Source organism: Octodon degus, unplaced genomic scaffold (genome assembly GCF_000260255.1).
Source record: "Octodon degus isolate 3935 unplaced genomic scaffold, OctDeg1.0 scaffold00092, whole genome shotgun sequence".
Lineage (NCBI taxonomy): Eukaryota > Metazoa > Chordata > Mammalia > Rodentia > Octodontidae > Octodon > Octodon degus.
The window spans coordinates 1,904,750-1,927,273 of NW_004524668.1; the positions used below are offsets into that span (position 1 = coordinate 1,904,750).

At 51.0% G+C, this 22,524-nt stretch overlaps 1 protein-coding gene across 1 annotated transcript; it reads left to right on the forward strand.

Moving 5' to 3' along the window:
* The first annotated feature begins 2,021 nt into the window (after nt 1–2,021).
* On the forward strand, nt 2,022–19,829 carry Il22ra1 (interleukin 22 receptor subunit alpha 1). Its single transcript, XM_004637598.2, has 7 exons — nt 2,022–2,111; nt 5,481–5,613; nt 7,448–7,626; nt 9,809–9,984; nt 13,407–13,545; nt 17,058–17,179; nt 18,149–19,829. The coding sequence occupies exons 1-7, from the start codon at nt 2,069–2,071 to the stop codon at nt 19,097–19,099; spliced, it is 1,743 nt and encodes a 580-aa protein (XP_004637655.1). The 5' UTR covers nt 2,022–2,068; the 3' UTR covers nt 19,100–19,829.
* The last annotated feature ends 2,695 nt before the right edge of the window (nt 19,830–22,524 follow it).

Sequence of the window (22,524 nt, forward strand, 5' to 3'; positions counted from 1 at the left end):
AGCACTAGGATTACAGGTGTACAACACCATGCCTGGTTTCAGTGGCTGGCTCATCGCAGGGTGGCATGGCATGCTGTACTGGGGATTGAACCCAGGTCCTTGAGCTTACCAGGCAGGTGCTTAGACTACCAAGCTATCTCTTCAGCCCTCTTTCTCTTTTTTTAAAAAGCTAATTTGACATTACCAATGAATCTGGGTACTCCCAAGTTCTTTAACAATCCAGATGCCTCCCTTTTCATTAATTCCTACATAACCACAAACCCTCATAGCCATAGGCATCCCATCCTCCCATCAAACTCCTCTCTACAGGTTAGGGGAGGTTGCAGCTTGTCCCTCAGCCAGCCACCTTGGTCCAGAGCTGCCTCCTCCCCCATGGGGTCTCTTTGTGGCATTCTGTAACTTGTTCCACTGGCTGTAGTCTCCCTGTACCACTGTATCCAAAAAGTCATCAAACACCCTATATCCACTGTGGTCCCTTTGAAAATACCATAATAGCTTGAGTCTTTCCAACCAAGCAACTTGAACACGTGTAACTAGATGATGGGAGAGTTGGGCTTCAGTCAGGACCAGGAAGCTGCTGCGAGCTAAGGGGAAGATGGAAGAGTAGATGTTACCTGAGCCCAGGAAGCAGCTTGGCTGGTGGACCTGTCCGTCAGGTACTAGAGCTCCACAGACTCGGTCATTGCTGGAGATGCTGCCTCTGGCAGAGAAGGCCCTGCCTTCCTCTGTCCTCCACCCTGCCATGGGCTCCCCTGAGCAGGGAGCCGTCAACAAAGGCCTCTGGGAAATGCTATTTCTCATAATTACAGTAAATGACTCACACAGCCCCTGATTTATTCTCTCCAAATCATAGCTTGGATTTGGATGCTTGATCAAACAAACTTTAGCAAAGACAGAGCTAGTAACAACTAGAGTGTATTAAAAGGAAACCAAATCATACAGCCCCTTACACCCAAAAGGCCGACCCCTGGGCTGAAGGTGTAGCCTGCCTAGCATGCACAAGGCCCTAGGTTCTTCCCTAGCCCAGAAAAACAACAACAACCAAATTTTCCCAGGATCCTAGGGGGCCCAGTCTGCTCCCAAAGGCCTTGGTTTGCCTTTACGCTGCTGGGCCATCCAAACTTGCCCGATGGGCTGGGGTCTTTGATCAAGCCCACCCCAGCTTGAGTCTAGGCCCCTACAACCTTCTCTGCAGCTCACCAAGAGGTAGCAAACAACTTCTCAAATGCCCACCTACCCTGTCATTGCCAGGAAGTTCAGGGGCACCTCTGCAGACACTATCTTCCAGCAGAATGACGCTGGGGAGCCACATCTTTCTTCATGGCCCTGCTCTGAATTTTGCCTCTTTCTCTAGCATAGCACCAAGAATCCCAGAGGTCTGAAATCAGATTTTTTTTTTTCTAACCTTTTGCTGATCACAGCCCCAAAATTCAGGTAAGAGGGCCTGGACCCCACCCTAGCACCCTCACGAGCTGGATGCTGTTCCTAAGCACACTGACACTGGGGTCAGCACCTGGGCACCAGACACCCTAGATCTTCTGCCACACCAGCAAAACCAAAGCACTTAAAGTCAAAGCTTTGTCGCAGGGAGCATTTGGGGTTGGTTTTGGTTCTCCTCCTTTGTCCCGTTATTTTCTTCAGGGGGAATCCCCCAGGAATGAAATTACTGGGACAAAAGATAGGCACACAGTGCAAGCTTTGACATAGGACCAGCTGCTCTCTGATAAGCCCATATATCATGGAGTCTATGCCTTCTCTGCCTCTCGGCTCCCTGATAGATCGCTGAAGAGTCTTGGGATGAATCAGCCACCGAACCAGATAAACAAGCCTGCCCGTGCAGTGGCTGCTTTCCACAGGAGCGAGGGAACTCCCTTGGATCCCACCCAGGACGTGGAATTCCAGAGCACAGGGCCAGGCACCTTTGCACCCTGCCCCCACCACCCAGCCCTGCCCTCCCCTCCTTTCCCCGCCTTGTGCCGGGTGGAGCCAGTGCCAAGGCGGCAAGGTTTCACAGCCTGTCCTCTGTGCAGGGCCTGAGTGGAGGCCCGGAAGGGTCCGGGCCGGGCCAATGAAGACCCTACTAACCATCCTAGCTGTGGGATCCCTGGCTGGTAAGTGCCCCCATCCTGTGGCCAGATCCTCCCCATGCCAGGAGCCAAGATCAGGGCTGTCACTCTGTGCCCTGTGCAGCTTATCATTTTCTTCCAGTTTCATTTTCTTCCCAACTTGGGTTGAACCAGGTGCCAGGCTTTCTAGGGAACAGGTGGCCAGCCAAGGGGTCTGGGGAGAGCTGAGGGGCAGGCGCTATCCAACCCTGGCTTTTCCCTGGGAATCAAATGATCCTGGGACAGGAGGGTCATAGCCAGCTGTCAGAATGGAGGTGCTGGTTCCCTGTACCCCATCAGCTGGATGATTGGCTTGGGGGAGTCAGACACCCTTTGACCCCTCCCATCGCTCAGCCATGGTTTGCCAGCTCTTTCTCTGTTTCTGAGGGGAAGGGAAGAGGGATGGGTTGGTGGAAGCTATTACTTCTCTCCATGGGGCCCTTTGGCTAGATGGGAAGAGCATTTCCTCCCAGCATAGCCCAGAGGGCTGCGCTCAAGGCTCTTGAGGCAACAGGGTCTCGGGCCCACAGGACTACTGGGCATCCTTGGCAAATCCAATAAAGCAGACTTTTGGATCTATCATGGCGGAGACTAGATGTGAGACCCAGGGTACATCTCTGTTCTCCTGTCATGGTACCCAGGGTACCCTCTGAGGAAGCCAGAGCACAGCCCTGATAGGCAAGGGGGAGGCATGGACTTTTGTCCAGCACAGGATAAAGCCCATGAAGGGACAAGAGCTGCCCTACCCAAGCTCGCCCTGGCCAGTGTCGGTAGGACCCTATCTGTAGGCTGTACTCCCTGGCCTTAGCTGAACAACCGCACACTTTGGGCCCAGAGGGCCCTGAGGGTTTGGTACAGCAGCTACAGAGCTGCTCATGTCTCAGGCCCCTTAGCATGCGGCCCTGGGAAGCTACCTTACAGAGGTCATCCAGGGCCAGCTGCAGCCTCTGCAGACAAAGCCCCTCACTCCTCAGTCTGGCCGAGCCCGGGTCCTGTTGGATCGTTGCTATGTTTTTCCTTAGCTTCCCTGCCAGTTGATAGATTATTTTTCCACGCAAATGTGAAAACCTGCCTTTATTTATAAAGTCAGCCAGTCCGCCAGGCTCCAAACAACACACATCTCCAGGGTTTCACAATGTAGACTTTCAACCAGGAAGTACAGAAATGACACCGGCAGGATGGATTTGGGAAGGGACAGGAGCACGTGACCCAGAGGTGCTGGGGGCCTACAGGAGAGGAGCCAGCAGGGTCTGTCCACCTCACTTCGGCAAGCCAATTTCCACGTCCTCTTGAAACGTGGAGCCAGCTGCACCCCAGCATCCTTTACCAGTCACCCAGATAGACAGCTTGCTCAGGACACGCCCCCTCACCCGCAGCCTTTCCCACCGCAGCCACGCCTACCCAACCGTCCCCTTCCAGCCCTTCACCTCCTGCCCCAAAGCCGCTTTCCAGTCCACTTCCACCGCACTCACTCAGGTCTAGACCCAGCCCTGAATTCCAAGATCCCTCCCTCTCACACCCACAGGCTCTGCTAAGACCAGGGCCCAAACAGGAAGTCAGGAGTTAGCAGGAGTGAGATCTCCCACATACTCCGAGACCCCACCCTGGGGGCTCTGAGAGCCTAGAAGATGAAGGTTCCCACAGCTGGGCCAGACAGACACAGAATCAGAGCAGAGAGGCGTCCCAATAGTGCGACATTAGCACTCGCACTGGCCTGCTCACCGGCCTCACAAGGGCCTCTCCGAGCCCATTCAGTCCTCTTGAAGACACTGTCTGCAGACTTGGAGGGTGGCAATCAAGATTGTCCAGTCTAGACATACAGCAGACGTGAGCACACAGGCCTCAAGGCCTTGACTGCACGGCGCCTGCACCTGTTGACTTCCCAGGCTGCCCTGAGCACGCTCAGTACTGGCGACCCCACCCTAGCCGCCGTCCTCCTGCCCTTTTCCTCTCCCCCACCAAGCCCGGGCTTTGGCACTGACAGTGTGGGCCCACCCCCCACACCTGTTTGGTGCCGTCTTTGCTGCCCCCTTCGTCTGCAGCAGTAAGCCAAGCGGAGCACTGGATGTCAACTACTTTTAAAATTTATTTTTTGACTGTAGGGGCTGAACCTAGGGCCTTGAGTGCGTTCTAAGCAGGCTCACTGCCCCTGAGCTCCCCACTGATCCCAGCAGCATGCCGCTCTCCCCCTTCCTACCCTCACCAGGGTTTGAGGCCACCAAAGCCCCACCCTTAGTGGACCAGGCCCCTTCTACACTGTGGGTCTCCCCTCCCTGTCCAGCCCCCTCAGACTCAGCACACACTCAGCACACACCTGGCTGTTCTGCCCTAAGGACCTTCCCAGACCTTGCTCTCAGCATTCCCACCCCACCATTCTCACACTATAACTGGCAGCTCTGTCACTGCCTACTGTGACACTGGGCAACGTTTTTTGTGAGTCTCAGTTTTTCTCTTCCACAGAATGGGGACAGCAGTAGAAACTGGTTATCATCAGACTGTCAGGATGTTCAGTAAAGTGAGAGGCTTGGGCCTGACGTGGCCTTCACAAACATCTGCCCCTGCTCTTGTCATTCTTGTGTCACTAGGTGGGGTGAATTATTCCCAATTAGATACAAGGAAATTGAAATTTTGCTAGCTTCAACAACTTCCTGGGCTGGGTGTGTAGGTCAATGGTATACCAGTTGCCTACATGTGTGAGGCCCTGAGTTCAAGTCCCAGTATCACACACACACACACACACAAATTTAGACAAAGCTACCCAACAATTCCACTCAGTTATATGTCCCAAGGATTTTTCTTTTTTAAACTGGGGATTGAACTCAGGACCTTGTGCTTGCCAGGCAGGTGCTGTGCCGCTGAGCTATATCCCCAGCTGCCCAAGGAAATTAAAAATACATGCACACTTCAAACTTCCTGCACAAATCTTCACAGCAGGGTTATGCACAATAACCAAAAGGTAGAGAAAACCGTGAAGTCCACCCACTGATGCGTGGATAACTAAAATGTGGTCTGTCTACTCCGTGGAATAATTTTTCAGCCATAAGAAAGGACCACAAGTGCTGATTTATGCTACTGTACAGATAAATCTTGACAACGTTAAGCTGAATAGAAGAAGGCACAAGAACCCTGTGCACATGAAGGGTCCAAGAGAGGCAAATCCAGAGAGACAGAAAAGAGACTTGGCGTTGCTAGGCACCAGGCTGGGGGAGGCCGGGGCTTGACCGTTGTGGCCCTTGAAGGTGATGGCTTTGTGCTTGAATCAGTGCCGGTGATGGCAGTGCCCTCTACGGGTGGCTGGGGCCGGCGTCCACGAGCCCACCACTCACCCTCCTCCTGCTCACCCTCTTCCCGCTCACCCTCCTCCCACTCTGGCAGCTCACATTGCGGAGGACTCTTCCAAGCTGCTTCAGCACGTGAAATTCCAGTCCAGCAACTTTGAAAACATCCTGATGTGGGACAGTGAGCCGGACAGCATCCCCGGCACGGTCTACAGCGTGGACTACAAGACGTAGGTCTCCCAGCCCCGCGACCCCTAAGACTCCGCCCTACAAGCAGCCCTACCCCAACATCTCCCACTCCTAAGGCCCGGTGCCCACAGAGCTCTGCTTCTTTCCCTTCTACAGGCTCTGCCTGGGAAAAGCAACAGTCTCTCCATCCTGGGGTATCAGGCAGTTGACATAAAATGAAGTCACTAGTCATTGTGCCTGACAAATAGGATGCTACCAATTGTTTTGTTATCATTGGTGGGAGAAGGTGCATACACAGCTGTGCCCACCAGCCCAACCTGTGCGTTCATCAGGCTCTTCTCTCTTCTCATGCTGCCAGGGAGGAGGATAAACAGGGGCTCAGTAATTTGCAAAACTCGGTCCCGTTTATGGTCCCGCCTCTTCATCCTGTGGCAAGTCTCTTGCCCTCTCTGAACCTCATTTTCTTTTTTTTAATTATTTTTTTTATTTTTTTATTTTATTGAGAAACAAATATGAATGAGACAGTTTCCAAGATGATTAATAGGACAGTTTTGATAATCAATACACTGTACATTGTTATCTTCTTTTTTTTTAATTTATTTATTTAAATTTATTTATGTGTGTGTGTGTGTGTGTGTGTGTGTGTGGCCAGCTCAGCCCACCAGGGGGCGGGGCTGGCTGGCATGTGGTGCTGGGGGATTGAACCGTGGTCCATGTGTTTTGCTAAGCTTGTTCCAAGTAGGTGCTTTAGACCACTGAGCCATCTCACCAGCCCTGTTATCTTCTTAGTGGTTATCCATAGTACAAGAAGCAGACAGGATATTCTGTCCAAACACTGTTAGTACACCTCTTTCCTCTCATTGAATTAAGCAAAAGTAGCTGTATATCTATCTTATTTTGTATATATAAATATGAATGATATTTCCTTTGTATCCCCTTTGTTTAGTCCTGTCAGAGGTGGGTATTCTATTGGCATCTAAATACTATAGGTGCTTGAATTCAGCTAAACAATCCAACACTGTCCAGCAGTCTATAATATTAATGGGTTATCCTCAGAAGTTATTGACCTGAGCCTTTTACAGCTTTACTTATGTACCTCGTTTTTATATTTTTCTGCTGGATGGTTAAGACCAGGATAAAGCAAGACCTATATAATAAGAAATATAACTTTTGTATCTGATAAGATCAGTCAAGTACTCTCAGGATTTATCCTGTAGCCCTGTACAGCACTCTGTAGATCCTTTGTCAGTGTCAGCCATAAGGCTGAGTCACGGCCATTGCTTGACCAATTTGCTGAGCCTCAATTTCCCCATCTGTGAAATGGGTATAAGGGCTGGGGAGATAGCTCAGTGGTCCAAGCACCTGCCTGGTAGGCACAAGGACCCAAATTAGATCACCGGTACTGCATGTCATGCCAGCCCAGAAACTGGGCAAGACGGCGCACACCTGTAATCCCAGCACTGGGGAGGCTGAGACAGGAAGATCACTGTGAGTCTGAGCTGTGTGGTGAGACCCTGTGTCCATTTAAAAAAGAAAGAAAAGAAATAGGTATAATAAGATTTGCCGTAAAGCCTTTTGGTGATTATGAGCCTGAAATGAGGGCTCAGGCTGGCTGGATTTGAATCCATCTCACTGTGTGTGTGCTTCACAAGCATGGGTACATTTTATTTCTCTTAGCCTCAGCTTCCATATTTCAAAAAGAAAAAAGATAATATACACACCTGAGAGGTCATTGTGAGAACTAAGATTATTCACATGAAAGGCCCCGGGACACAGAAGGCACTAAGTAAATATTAGATATTGTTATCATTATTAATAAACCACAGGCCTAGGGGGCTGTTCCCTAACAGTGTGCCGGCTGTCCCTTGCCCCCAGGTACGGAGAGCCACAGTGGCTGGCAAAGGCAGGCTGCCAGCGGATCACCCGGAAGTCCTGCAACCTGACCATGGAGACAGGCAACCTCACTGAGTTCTACTACGCCAGGGTCACGGCTGTCAGCTCAGGTGGCTTGTCAGCCACCAAGATGACCGAACGGTTCAACTCGCTACAACACAGTGAGTCAGAGTCCCCATGTGTCCAGCGTGAGGGGACCATCAGCCTCTGAGCCCTGGAGTGGACTTAGGGTGCAGAAGGGCTCCATCCCCCATGTGCATCAGAGATGTGGCTTTCAGGGACAGCATCTCCTACCACTACACCCCAGCCTGGCCACGGTGACACAGCCAGAGCCCCCGAGCCCCTTCCCTCCTCTGCCTCTGGCCCTCCTCAGAGCAAGCTGAAGGGACCTGCTCAGCACTGAATCCCACCTTCTCTTTCCCCACTTCAGACCTTCTAGCACTTTCTCATGACCCTTCTCAGAAAACCCTGTGCTTGCCTTGGCCCACACAGCCTGACTCTTCCCCCTGCGGTTCCTACCTCTCTGCTCCTTCTGCTCCTTCTCCTCACACAGCAGGCTCCTTCCCAGGCCTTAGGGCCGGGCTCACTGCAGACTCCTTAGAAATTGTCCCCATCCCTGCCCTGACTGCCTGTGGGGCCAGCAGGTGCCGCCTGCCACTCTCCATCCCAATGCATTTGGTCCCCAGTCCCCACAGGGCCTACACCCACAGAGTCAAGCAAATTGGAAGAACAATACTTGCAACACTGTTGCCTCTGTACTAAGTACACGTGTACTTTGTTCCTCATCCTTATTCCCTAAATAATAGAAATATAATGTAATGACTCTGCACAGGCCACTGACTTTCAATCAGAGTTCTGAGTCATCTAGAGGTGCTACAGAGTATATGGGAGGACTTGTGTAGTCAGTCAACTAGGCAATTTTACACAAGGAACTTGAACACTGGCAGATTTTGGTGTCTGGGTGGTACCCAGAGCCACTGCCCCAGGATGGGAAGGGACCACAGTTCCCTGCTCATTTGCTTGTAATGCACACCACAGCTCATAAGTGATGCTGACCAACTGACTTTAATCAGTCAGATGTGATTGTTTTAAAAAAATACAATAAGGCTTGGGAGAGAGCTCAGTGGCAAAAGCGTCTTCCTAGCAAACACAAGGTCCTGAGTTCGATCCCTGGTGCCCAAAACATTAACTAATCAATTAAAATTAAAATAAGTTTCCTGGGCTTTTTCTTGGTTTGTTCAACTAATTCATGCTAAAGATAGGAAATGTGAAAAAAAAAAAAAGAGGGGGGGCAGGGAGATGGCTCAGTGGAATAAGCGCTTCCCTGGACAGCGCAAGGGCCTGAGTTCAATCCCCGGTTCAGCAAAAAAATAAATAAATAAATAAAACAAAGATAGGAAATATGGACAATATAGAAATATGCAAAGAAAAATAAATGTCACCCCCAAGCGACCTGAGCATTCAGAGCCACAGTCACCAGAAACCCTCTTGGCTTTCTGTCATCTTGTGTTATTTTCCTGGTTTTGTGACTTTTCCTTATATGATGGTAGCATGGAATCTGCCCGTGTCATTAGATGCTTACCCATGAGACGCAGTTCTGCAGGACGATGACTCATTCTTTGGAGCCACTATAATGCATTTACGTCGTTGGCCTTTTGAGGACATTAGGCTGCAGTTTTCCACTTTATAAATGGCATCAAAGTGAGCAAGCCTGCTGCGCAGATGCTTTAAATCTTGGGAGTCAGTGGGTCTCCCCAAGGGACTTTGACAAATTAAGCTCCGGATGAATGAGGTTGAGAAACCCCTAGGATTGGATGCAAGATTTTTCTTTTTTCTTTTTTTCTTTTTTTTTTTTTTTTGAGGCAAGAAGATTCACAGCATTCATTGACTAGGACCCTGAACCATTGAACGCCATTCGGTTCATTTGGGAAATTCCATCTTCAGAGAGGTTCAAGTTTAGCGCCTGCCCTTGGAGCCGAGCCCTGCACCCCTCCCCCATGTGTTATTTAGGGTATGAAGTTGGGCCATCAGAGAGCGACATCCCCAAAGCTGTTACTGTCAAGAGGGTGTCCCAGGCAGGCTTAAGGTGGGGTCTCAGGGGCTGGCATGGATGGGGACAGAACTAGGGGTGCAAGGGTGTGACCCCACGCCCAGGGTTGTCCCTTCATCAGCCTTCCACTCGGACACCAGCTGTGCGCTGATGGTTCAGCTGATGCTGTCAGATCATTCTAGGCTTGGGATGGGAGAGGAGCGGGGAGCGGCCATTCTTCATCATCTAGACAGCCTCAGACTCTGCCAGACAAGTCTGGCTTTTTCTTCTCTTTTCTTTCTCCTTTTGTTTAGCTACCATCAAACCCCCGGATGTGACTTGTGTCCCTAAAGTGAGATCCATCCAGATGATTGTCCATCCCACCCTCACCCCTGTGTATGACGGAGATGGCCACCAGCTAACCCTGGAAGAGATCTTCCAAAATCTATTCTACCGCCTGGAGCTCCACATCAACCACACCTACCAAATGGTAAATGTAGGTTGCACCCCGTTGTTGTCCCTGTCTGGGGAACCCATCTCTCCCAATTAAATCTGTGTTGCTTTAAGTAGAAAGATAAGGTGGCACACAAAACAGCATTTCCCAAAGCATATTTCTTGGAGGCTTTTTTGGAAGCCTTACAAACACCACACACCACACCCTCTCTCTTGTGAGTTCACATACCAGCGCATAATAGCATGTCGACAATTCCCACCAGTCCTTCCGGGACAAGACTCCAACTCTAGATTTGTTTAAGATTTGTTTTATGCAATGGTTCTCAAGTTTATTTGACCAGAAAATCTTTTTTTTTTTTTTCACAATACAGATTTTTGTGTTTACCTTCTAAATGATAGAAAATACCTTCTAAAATTGTAGAAAACAACCTCTATGTACATCCTCAGGGCTTCTCTTTAGAAAATGTTGGAGATGATTCTACCCCACCATCCTTTTTGCTAGTTTTTCAGTGTTTGCATGAATCTACACAGGGAGCGTCTTAGGAGCAATCATAGTACAGGTAGAAGAAAAGGACATAAATTGTCAAGTGAACACATATGATTTTGTTTTTGGGAAATATGTAGTATAGTCCCCTCCCTCCCCAGCATGTGCCGCTGGTTCACATTAGGTCGAATGAATATTTATTTCCAACTCATTCCCACTGTCAAGCAGCTTAGACTGTGATCTAGTGAGTGGGGAGAAAATTGAAACAAGAATTCAAACAGCAACAAGGAGAGGAAAAGAAGGATGTTGTAAGATGAGGAAAATAAGGATGCTGTCGGATGGAGCAGTGTCAGCTCAGAAAGTTCTAAGGCTTCTAGAAAATCTTTAGGCGCCCACGCTGGTTTCTGAGTTTTGCCCTGTAACATCTACAAGTACATATCCAATCATGTAACCTTTAGCACAGCCCTGCAAAGCAGTAGTTACTATCTGTGCTTTCTAGATGAGAAAACAGTTTCAGAGAGGGTAAGTCATGTGGGCAGGATTGTCTGACCAACAATAATGGCTGAACAGGATTCAGATCCATTCTGATTCCTCCTCCTGGTCCACACACCCTGCCTACACTGTCCCCACTGTGATCAGACAGAGAAGCAGGAAAATGTGGGGCTCTTGGAGAAGATCAAGTTACCCCCATTTGGCTGATTATGGAGAGTAGAAAGCAGTTTCTCAAAACTGGCATCGGACTTTCCAATGGCACTAAGGTGCAGATCCTTGGACTGCTACCAAGCCAACCATGTGGCTGCGGCTGCATCCGTGGGGTCTGAATTCCAGTGAATGCCCAGGGCTTGTCCTTCACCTTGAGGCCTGAGATGCGAGGCAGAGGCCCCGTGGGAGAGAGAAACTTGAGCAGCCCAGCTCGGTGCATGCTGCAGAGCTGAGGGCAGAAGAGGAGCAGGCTTATTTATTTCAGATGTCTGGGAAGGCAATTAGATGTTAGTGAGCAGGAAGAGTTTTTATCAGTGCTATTATCGCTAAACATCTGGAGTTTGACTAAAGATTTTATTATTACTGATTTCTAATGTAATTCAGTTTGTGGTCAGAGAACATACTCTGCCAGATATCAGCCCTCTAAATTTATTAGGATTTGTTTTATGGTCAGCGTGCGGCCTGCCTCGGTTAAAGCTCTCCACGTTCCCGCAAAGAATGTGTGTTTGTGGTTGCTTGGTGGACGGCTAGATCACTACCAGTTAGATAAAGGTGATTGGTAGTGTCATGAGGAGCTTGTTTCTCTCCTGACTTGGGTAAGGGTCTATTGTACTCTGAGCTGCCGACAATATTAAGGGTTCCGGCTACGAGGTGGATTTGTCTAATTTCCTTTTTAATTCTACATTTTTTTCCACATGTGTGGGAACTCTATTCTTAGACATATGCATTTATGACTGTTACATGCTCCTGATAAACTGGCCATGGGATCACATGTAGTGTCCCTTTTTTAACTCTAGTTAAGCTCTTGGTATTAAAATCTACTTTAGCTGATTCCCACTGATTCCAAACACTGCAGGCTTTTTGTAGCTTGTGTACCATATCTTTTTACATCCATTCCTTTTCAACTTGTGTTTTTCCATTTAAAGTGCATGTCTTATGCACTTCCAGAAATCTAGGTTCTGGTCTTTTAATGGAAGAGCTTTGGACCACTTCAGGTAGTTAAATAGAGGAGCTAGGAGAGGGGATTTGTCAAAGGTAGCTTTTACACTTGGGCCTTGGGCAGAAAAATCAAGGGTGATGCTATGAACAGAATCGGAAAATATGAAACAGGTGAGGGTGTGGAACAGGGCAGATCCCATGCAGGAGGCCTGCGTGTTTGACACATTGAGCAAGAGGTGCCCACACAGTAATACTGGGCAAGGAGCTGGCAGTGCCCATCAGAAACTCTGGAACCTTCCTGGGATGTCGTGGGAGTTGTTTCCACATTGGTGATCATAGAGGCCACAGAAGAAGATGACATCGCTAAGTGACCACAGAGTATAAGATTGTTTCGCAGAGTGCCATTGAGGGGCTAAGCCAGGGAAGGGGTAGAAGGGGGTGGGAGCAGAGCAAGGGGGAGAGGAGAGGAGTGGAGGGTGGAAGAGGTCAGAGGCTCACAGGAGGGCGAGCACCGGAAACCAGGGCAGCAGAGGGATGGACGTTCAAAGGGCTTTTTGTTTTGCTTTACTCTCTCTTCTTTTTTTCACCAGTATGGGGGAACTGAACCTAAGGCTTTCTCACTGAACTACATTCCCAGCCCTTTTTGCTTTTCCTTTTTTTTTTTTTTTTTTTTTTGAGACAGGGTCTTGCTGTGCAGTTCAGGCTGGCCTTGAACTCACAATGATTCTCCTGCCTCAGCCTCCTGAGTGCTGGGATTATAGGCACACGCACCACTACACCCAGCCTCATTCGCCCAACTCAGTGCGCCCGGGGGCTTGAACCAGGTCGCTCACAATGCCTGCCTAAGCAGTTGCTTCAGTCCACTGAGCTATCTGGCCAGCCCCCTCTCTGCTTTTTGAGATAAGTTCTCACTAAATTACCTAGACTGTGATTCGCCTTCTCAACCTCCCAAATAGCCGGGATTACAGCTGGGTACCAGCACATCCTACTTCAAAGAACTTCTGATGTTTGATAAGGTGGGAGGAAGAAGGAGAAAGACTGGAGGAAGGGCAGGGGTGGCTGGGCAGTGACTGCAGAGGCAGCAGCTACAGCGGCTTCTCTAGGCTGCTTACAAAGTGCAGTCCTAAGCAAAAGGTCCAAGCAGCATGGAGGCCAATTGGATTGACGAATAAAGGAGGTTGGAGAACAGAATGAAACCCTGTAGGCTTCCTAGTCTGGGCAGCCAGTGTGAGACTTTTTCTAAGAGAAGCAGCTCAGGAGGAGTGAGGGCTGGCGTGGGCTCCCCCCAGAGAATAGCCTGGAAAACCTTCACTTTGACCTTCTGTCCAATGCAGCATCTTGGAGGGAATCAGCGCGAATACGAGTTCTCTGGCCTAACCCCTGACACGGAATTCCTGGGGAGCATCGTGATTTTGGTTCCCACCTGGTCCAAGGAGAGCGCCCCCTATGTGTGCCGAGTGAAGACGCTGCCAGGTGAGCCGTGGAGGGGAGCCTCCCTGGGGGGCGGGGCGGAGCCTGCACAGGCGCAGGTGAGGTGGCATGTGTGTACCCTGGCAAAGCAGCCTCACAATAGTATTAACCCAAGTGATATGTACGGAGTGCGTGTGTGTGCGTATGCGTGTGCGTGCGCGTGTGTGCTGGGAATCTACGTGTGGCAGAGGGAGGAGCAAAGAAGATAACAGGATCTCATGATACCCTCCAAAGACAAAGAATAATCGCAATGACGTCGCTAACTAGCTTCACCGCACTGCTAACCAGACGCCAGGTACCACTACGCACAAGCCTCTTGCACCATGTGAAAGGCAGGTACTGTGGCCATTCTCCTTTTACCGAACAGAACGCTGAAGTTCAGAGTGGTTAAGTAACTTGCCCTAGGTCACACAGGTGGCGAGGGATCCAACAAGGCCCGGTTCCTGGGCAGACTGCATACTCACCACTGCACTGCTGTAGAAATGAAACTGACATCCGCATCTGGCTTTTGTTGTTGTTGTTGTTGGTTTTGTGTTTTTGATTTTTTTGTTTTTGCAGTTCTGGGCATTGAACCTAAGGCCTTCTCATTGAGTTGAATCCTCAGCCCTTTTTATTTTATTTTTAATTTTGAGACAGACTCTTGCCAAATTCATCAGGCAAAAACAAGCTTGTGATCTTGCAGGGCATGGGTGGTGGTGTACCTGTTATCCTAGCACTTGAGAGGCTGAAGCAGGAGGATTTCTAAGAGCTCAGGTCAGGCTGAACTACACAGTGAGACCCTGTCAAAAGAAAAGAAAACAAAACAAAGCAAAACAAAAAAAAAACCTCTTACATCTTCCAGCCTCAGCCCCCCACAGTGTTGGGCCCACACGTGGGCACCACCCCCCCCAGCTTCTGAACAGGGCTTCTTTTCCTAGGCAGGTAGAAACACTGCAGTTCTTCCAGCTTCATGGATACAGCAGTAGCCAACTGGATGGATTGGCAGAAACAGTCTCCACAGTATCTGTGCGTGATTTCTGCCCCAACAACAAAGAATAGAGTTACGTGGCCCCAAACGTGGTGCTATCAGCCACCCCTAGTGCCCAGGAATCCCAGGGCCTCCCCTGCATAGATCTGCCTGGATCGAGTAGGCCAGGCCACTCTTGGGGGGTCCTTCCTGAGCAAGACCAGGGAGACCAGAGTAGAAGCAGGCCAGAAAAGGGAAGTGGGCGTGGCAGACACCCGGCCAGCAGCGCCTGTGTGACTCGGGACTGTGTCCCCTGAACTTAGCAGATAAACCTCGCCCTGTTTCTGACAACGTGCAGACACTCCACGCTTACCCTCCCGGTGCCTTTCCTCCCGTGACCTCACCCTGATGTGACGTCACCTCTTCTCAGACTATAGCTGCTTTCATATAAATCACACTTCCTCATGAGTATCTTTTACTGGCATATAGACGATGCCTTATCTGTCAAAATAAAATACATTAAAAACAATTCCTACCATTTATTACTACTCTAATCCTACTACATGTGTCAAATGCTTTACATCTATTCTGCCATCGTTATGATTACTTGATCTTTAAAACAATCCTGCACCTTGGGTCGCACTGTCCCCATTTTACAGAGGCACAACCCTGGCCTGGAGAGGTTAAGTAGCCTGTCCCGGGCCATACATCGAGCAGCTCAGCGGGGTCTGCAGCCTGGGTTCTAGCCTCCACTCTGCAGCTTGGTTTCTAGCCAGTGTCTCCAATGGCACTTTTATTCCCCTTACTTCCATGTCAGAGGGATACATCCTGCCCTATCCCAGAGCCCAGAATCCCCCCTCGATCTCCTTCTAGGATGTCTCGAGGGTCCCAGAGCACAGTACCAGCATCTTGGCACCAGAAATAGATCATAAGCTCGTGTCACCCATATTGTTATTTTATGAGTGCAGATGGGAAAAACGAGACATCATTACAGAGAGGCTGTGAGGATGGGATTTGGAGCTGTGGCCTTACTCCGGGCTTCTCCACTGAGAAGCTGTGTGGTCACAGTCCAGTCACTTCACCTCTCTGGGCCTCAGCCTTGTGATCTATCAGAAAGCATCATCCTTATCCTTTAGTGTGGCTTGGATGATTTGCCAGGATGGCCTAGGTAAAGCCCCCAGCCATCTGCATGGCTTGATAATGTGTTGCCCCAGTAACTGGTACTCATAAAGCGGACACCAGAGAGGGTCATGGAACAGGGGGATGCTCCCCCGTGAATGGCTCAGCCAAATCTCTGCTGCTGTGTATTCCTTACCCTAGGCTAGTGTTTTGTTACCATATCCTGCTTCCTTGTGGGAAAAATGGCATGCAGAAGTGTCTCAAGCCAGGGACTGCCCCCCAAGTCCCCATCCCATTTCCTGTGCTAGGAGCCGCAGTTTCCCACCAACGCTGGGCATGTCCTGTAGAAACAGGGTGGTCTGTGACCATGGGCAGCTGACCCAGAGAGGTCCAGAGGAGGAATAAGGAATAGGCTCAGAGTAGAAGCCCAGGGCCGGGGAGATAGCTCAGTAGAATAAGCACTTACCTGGCAAGCGCAAGGTCCTGAGTTTAGTCCCTGGTACCGCAAAAAAAAAAAAGAGTAGAGGCTCGGAGAGTCCCAGGGTTCACTGCAATGACTGAGTCCACAGAGCTGGAGATCTGTTGTCACTCTGAGGCCTGGAAGGGGTCAGGAAGAGGAGGGAAACCTAGGTGATGAGGACCCCAGGGTGATGCAATCCCAGTTTTACCAAAATCTTTCTCTGCCACCTCTGCCAGCCCATTTGCAAGTTCAGCTAGGAAATGTCACACAAAGACCTAAAGGCGCCCATGACAGAATGCAGGTAGATGCCTCTGGCACTAGAGCCCAGCCCTCCCCCTCCTTCCCTTTTAAAAAGGACAGCATTTCCCAAACCTTTCCTAAGTAAGCTCTTCCCTGACACACAGGCCCTTGCCTGGTAGGGAGGCAGAGAGGTCAGGTGGCTTGTTACTTCTACCTCCCCACTGTCCAGTCCCCTGCATGTGGTAGACAGAAGCAGCAGGGGCTCTGCCTTGCACCCTGCCCTCCAGCAGGCTCTGCTCTGGCCTCCCACCGCCATTCCCCTCCCCACAAGGTAAAGGGACCACAGAGCAAAGGGCACAGGTCCATCTGGACCCTGCAGCCTCCCATAGGAACCAGACTCTGAGTACCCACACCCTGAAGTCCCCTGTGCCTGTGGCCCAAGCCTGCATCCTGTCTAGGAAGATGTCTTCCTAGGGTCCTTCCTTGTTTAGGCAATGCTAACTGAAGCACAGACCCCTGGTCCACAGGAAGACCGATTGGTGGCTCTTGCAGGGTCCTAAATGTGTCTGGCACATGAGTGGAGGTCCTAGCAGTGGGGATGGAGCCATGTGGGACCAGAGGCCAGCATGTGGCCTTCCCTGACCCTCCACATTTGAGGGCACACAGCACTGGGGCCCCTCCTCAGCAGAGAGGCCCTGCAGCACCCTCCTGGGACAGGGCCCTGCCTCACGCTGCCTCCCCTTCCTCCAGATCGGACGTGGACCTACTCCTTCTCGGGTGCCGTACTCTTCTTCATGGGCATCCTGGTCACTGTGCTTTGCTACCTGAGCTACAGATACATCACCAAGCCTCCAGTGCCCCCCAACTCACTGGTAAGTCATCCTACCTTGGCAGGAGTGAGAGGGCCAGGGAGGACCAGAAGGTGCAGGGAGCAAGGGTTCCCCTGCTTCTCCGTGCACAAAGCAAGGGTTCTGTGCACAAAGCAAGCTAGGTCTCCAGGTCTCCTGCTGGAATTCTTGGTCCAGCCCATTATTGACAGGATTGATGACCAGCAGCAGGAGAGCTGACCAGGAATGGTGGACATGCAACAGAAATGCCATATGGCCCAAGTGTGTCCATGTCGGGTGGGTAACAGGACCCAAGTGACCGCTAAGGGATTGTCCCAGCTTCATGTGTTGCTAAGAGAAGTCAGAATTTCAGTTGGTAATGGGAAATCTCCCAAGTTTTAAACCTGAGTAACTAAACTTCAGCTGCATCTCCTTGTGTGAACCTTCAAGGGGCAGCCACAGCCCCCTCCGGCCATCCCAGCTTCCTGGAGCCAGCTGCCCCCTCCAAGGGACAGGAGCTCCGAAGGTGTGCATGTGAGCTGCGTCTATCAGCTCCCCTAGAGTCCCCTGCCACCTACCACCCTCTCCCACCTTGACTCCTGCATCAGGCCCTGGAGGGCCCTGTGAGCCACACAGCATCCCCACATCTGGGTCCCCCACTTCTTACATTATCTACCCCCTAAGGAAACCAGAGTGTGAATCTGCATCCCAAAGAGAACATAGGTGTCAACACAGCACTCAGGCAAAGACCTAGAACCCCAGCCCCACTGAGGGAATCACTGAGGTTTCAGAGAGGAGGTGGGGCCCATGTATTATTTACTGGTTTGTTTTATTTTTGCCATGATGAGGGTGGCAAGGCCCTCACGGCTTTACCGCGGAGCCACTCGGTGCCCAGGCCCAAGCACTAGACACCCCCTGCTCACTCCCCACGGAGGACCCCACCCTCCCACAGCTCCTGCCGTGGGGAGCTTAGAATGCATGCTCTGAACGCGGGTTGTTGTCCTCCTCGCACAGAATGTCCAGCGAGTGCTGACTTTCCAGCCGCTGCGCTTCATCCAGGAGCATGTGCTGATCCCCGCCTTGGACCTCCGTGGCCCCAGCAGCCTGGCCCAGCCCATGCAGTACACCCCCGTCGTGGTCTCCGCGCCCAGAGAGCCCCCAGTGGCCGCACCGCTGCGCAGCCTGTCGGAGATGGCCTACTTGGGGCATACGGACATCATCCTCCGGGGTGCCGGAGTGCCCCCTTCCCAGACACAATCTCCACCATCCTATGACACCCTGAAGACAGCCCCTGAGGCCAGGCCCCTGTCCTACGCTCCACAGGTGGCCCCGGATGCAGAAACCCTATCTTACACCCCACAGACTATCTTGACAGCTCAGCCTCCCCCCTGCATCCCCCAAGCCTTGGGCACCACCGGAGAGCCTGAGCCTGTCTCCTATGGGGTGTGCCTGGAAGGTGGCGCCACCACAGACTCCCCTCCAGAGACACCCTCCAGTCTGGAGCCTTCCACGCAGAAAGGTCAGCTCCACAAAGAGGCACCAGTGGTGGGAAGGCACACCCCAGGTGACTTATCTCTGCAGACAGTGACCTCTGTGACTGCGGAGGAACTCCAAGATGCAGAACTGTTGCACTCACCCCAGGGACTCTGTACAGACAGGAAACTGGGCCTGCTACACAACAGGAAGCCAGAGACCCTCCCATACCTTCATGGCTCGCTCCTCTCCTCTGTGCAGATCGAAGGCTGTCCTGTGTCCCTCCCATCGCACCCTCCTGTCCTCTGCTGTTCCCACTCCGAGCAGGGGCCACATCCCCTGCTGGACTCCCTTGTGTGTTCCGAGGATGGGGTTCTGGAATCTGAAGCTGAGTCCCTGAGCCCAGGCCCTGGGGCCTTGATGCTAGAACAGCCCACGGAACTGGACTCACTTTTCCAAAGCCTGGCCCTCACCGTGCAGTGGGAGTCCTGAGAGAAGCATGGCTGGCCGGGGGTTCCTCCGGCCCCCACCGGCATCTCCTCCTTGGCTGTCAACCTCCTCCCCACCATGTCACACATTCTACAGCCCAGCCCCTGTGGGGGGTTTGGGGAAGCCCCTCTGGGGCCACCTGGGTGAGCTCCCTGTCAGAGCCAAAGGGCATGACAAGGACTCCATCATGACGGCGGAGCTCCTGGCCGATGAGTGACCCACGCACCTGATGTGAGTTCTCAGAACCAGGCAGGTGGGAAGTCAGGGTACAGGAAGGAAATGCAGACAAACCCCTTGGAGACGCGGGGCCCCAACTCTGAGGATGCTGGGCTCCAGGCTGGCAGGGAGCCTGACCCCATTCCTGTCCCGTTTCATAACCTAGCCCAGTAGAGAGTGAGGCGTCTGCCCAAGGTAGGAGAAGGAGCCTGCAGTGGCAGGCTGGGCGGAACCAGAGCAACCTGCCCTTCCGCCACAGCCAGAGGCAGCACAGCGGCAAGACTGCTGGGAGGGGTACAGCTTGAGCTTGGTCTGAGCCAGGGCCTACACCTGAAGTGGTACCATGCCAGCTTCATTCCCCAGAGAATGTGATCCAGGCAGCCAGGCACACTAGACTTTCCTCCAGGTAGGAATTTCCAGCTTTATCCTGAGAACTGGATTGGAAAGAAACACAGAGCCTGGCAGGGTGGTGCAGTGCACGCCTGTAATCCTAGCATGGTGGAGGCTGAGGCAGGATTTTGAGCTTAGTCTGGGTGACTTAGCAACTTAGTAAGATCCTGACTCAAACTTTTAAAGAATTTAAAGGAGCTGGAAACTCAGCTCAGTGCTAAAGTCCTGGGTTCAGTTCTCATTACTAAAGGAGACAGACAGAGAAACACGGGACCAAGTAGTCCCTGAATGGAGACCCCAAGATAAACTGTATTCATACAGCTCTGGAAACGGCCTCGTGTTCATTCCATCTGGGTTCAAATTCCAACCTCACCACTTACCAGGGCTGTAACTGCAGGCAAGTGAATCACTGCTCAGACCCTGAGTTTCCTCATTTGCAAAATGGGGACAATAACATTGGGGTTGTCCCTAACTCATGGAGTTGTGTTGAGGGTTCAATGAATGTTTATAAAGAGTCTGGCACATGGGTGGTGCCCCAAAAATGTGACTGCTTCCCGTTGTAATATTTCATTGATCTGGCAGTGCCAGGAGTGACTCCGTCAGCAGGAGCCAGCTTCGGACTCCCTGAGCATTTTCTCCAGGACTCGGACACTCCAGGCTGCCTCAGGACTACTCCAGATCAAGCCAAGGGCTAGACTGCCCAGGGCGGGCAAAGGGAGAGGCCACAGAGCTGTCTGGAAACAGGGTACAGAGACCGATGAGGGGAGCCCTGCCCCTGCCCAAGTGGAAGCTATTTTGACTGCAGCCACTTCCAAGGGCTCTGTTCCCTCTGCCTCCTGCCACCACCATCCAGGACAGCCTGAATCTTTTGTGTTTTTTGAAAGCCACCACATCTTCCTCTCTTCACATCTCAGATGACCTTTGTGGCGAAACCGAGGTGCAGAGAAGGGAAAGGACTCTCACACAGTCCCACTCTGAGGGCCTCAGTGGAGTTGATGCTCTTGGTCCTAGGCTCTTGGTCCTCATGAAGAGAAGGACCTTTCTACATCTGTTGGGACGCTTAGAGATTGTGACTGACGGGGCCTCAGAACGGGGCCCTCATAGGTCTCTGCAAGAACAAGGCTCCCTGCTCACCATATTGCCCCTAGTTTCTGAGAAACAAGATCAAACTGTGGTTGCCTGAGAATGGCCCTTCCTGGAGTACACAATGTCCTTTTTCCCTACTCAAGTATGCCTGCTTTGTCTTCCTATCCCTTTCCTCCCTGGGGTATGATGACAAGTGATGGAGTTCTTATCTGTGTGCAATTAATATTTAACATCTCTTCAGAGTCACTGACCCAAGATCTATCAGCAGAGGTGGGGGAGTCACCCACCTGTGCAGCCCAGCATGTACACTGCAAACAAATTTACTTCCTGTCCCTTGGCCAAAGATTAACTGTCTTTACCTTGTTTATTAGTGAAAACAACAGAACAGTTGGACTATTCTTACCAGGCCAGTGGGGCCAGGGAGATACAGTGGTGCTCTTATTAAGAGCCATAAACATCTCTTCTGACTCACGGGACCGCACGGGGTGCAAACGTTCCAAAAATGATTCTCAGAGGGAAGAGTCTGAGGGTCTGGCTATGAGTCTGGGACCCTTTTCAGCCTTGCCCTGTCCCCTCCAAAGGGCAAGGACCAGGCTGCATGGCCCTGGAGGTCTCTGACCTCCCAGGCAGCCCAGGCCTGTGGATGAGCTGGAACCAGTTAGAGGGCAGGTGTCCAAGTCCCTAGGGACCCTGTTATTCCTGAAAGGCCCAGACTCTGGCCTCATACCAGGAAGCTCCAGGGCCATGCCCCACCCAACCCAGACAGGTAAGACTCCAAGGTGTCACCTGCCTCCAAGGCATGACATCCGGGCATAAGTTAGTAAAAATACAGAGCCCTATTTTATCCTCAGGAGAAGCATTCCAAGATCCCCAGTGTGTGTGAAGCCCCAGATAATACAGAACACTGTATCTACTGTGTTTTTTTCTACAAAGACAGACCCACCATAAAATTAATTTATAAATTAGGTATAGGAAGAGATTAATAATAAGAACAAAACAGAGCAATGACTGAATTGAGTAAAATAAGGCCTACTTGCAGCAAGATACCACAGGTGATAACGGTGATGGTTACTAACAGGAGGGTAGCATATACAGTGTGCATACCTTGGAAGGGGAGGAATCGTATCTGGAGCTGGGTGGAACAAGACGGAGAGAGGTTTCATCGAGCTACACAGAAAGGTCTCTAACTTAGAATTTATGCATTGATCATTTAGGGAATTTTTCCATTTAATACTTTTGAGTGTTTTATAGTTGAGTACATCAAAACCACAGGTAAGGGGTGTTGTGGTTAAGATCTTAACAGCCCCCCAAAGGCTCATAAGGGTCACCAAGGAGGCGAGCAGATTTTCTCTGCCTTGTCCTCTCCACCGTGATGTTCTGCCTCTCTGTGAGCCAGAAAGCAACAGAGCCAGCTGACATTGACTGAAGCCACAAGGCCCAATAAAACTTTTCTATTTATAAATTTATTATCTCGGGTGTTTTGTGACAGTGACAGAAAGCCAACACGAGTGGACTACGATGGTAGCAGAAACAATGATACTAGGAAGAAAAAGGAGGAGGAATCTAACTGAGGCCTTGGCAACGGACACACTCGATTGTTCCTCCTTCCATTAACCTTCTTTTTATGGTAGGTCATAGAGTTGATATTTTGGCAAGGAGGAAAATGTGGCTCAGAAAGGCAATATTCCTTCATCAACTTGCTAAACTTGCTTCCTCCTGAAAATCCCCAGGTAGCT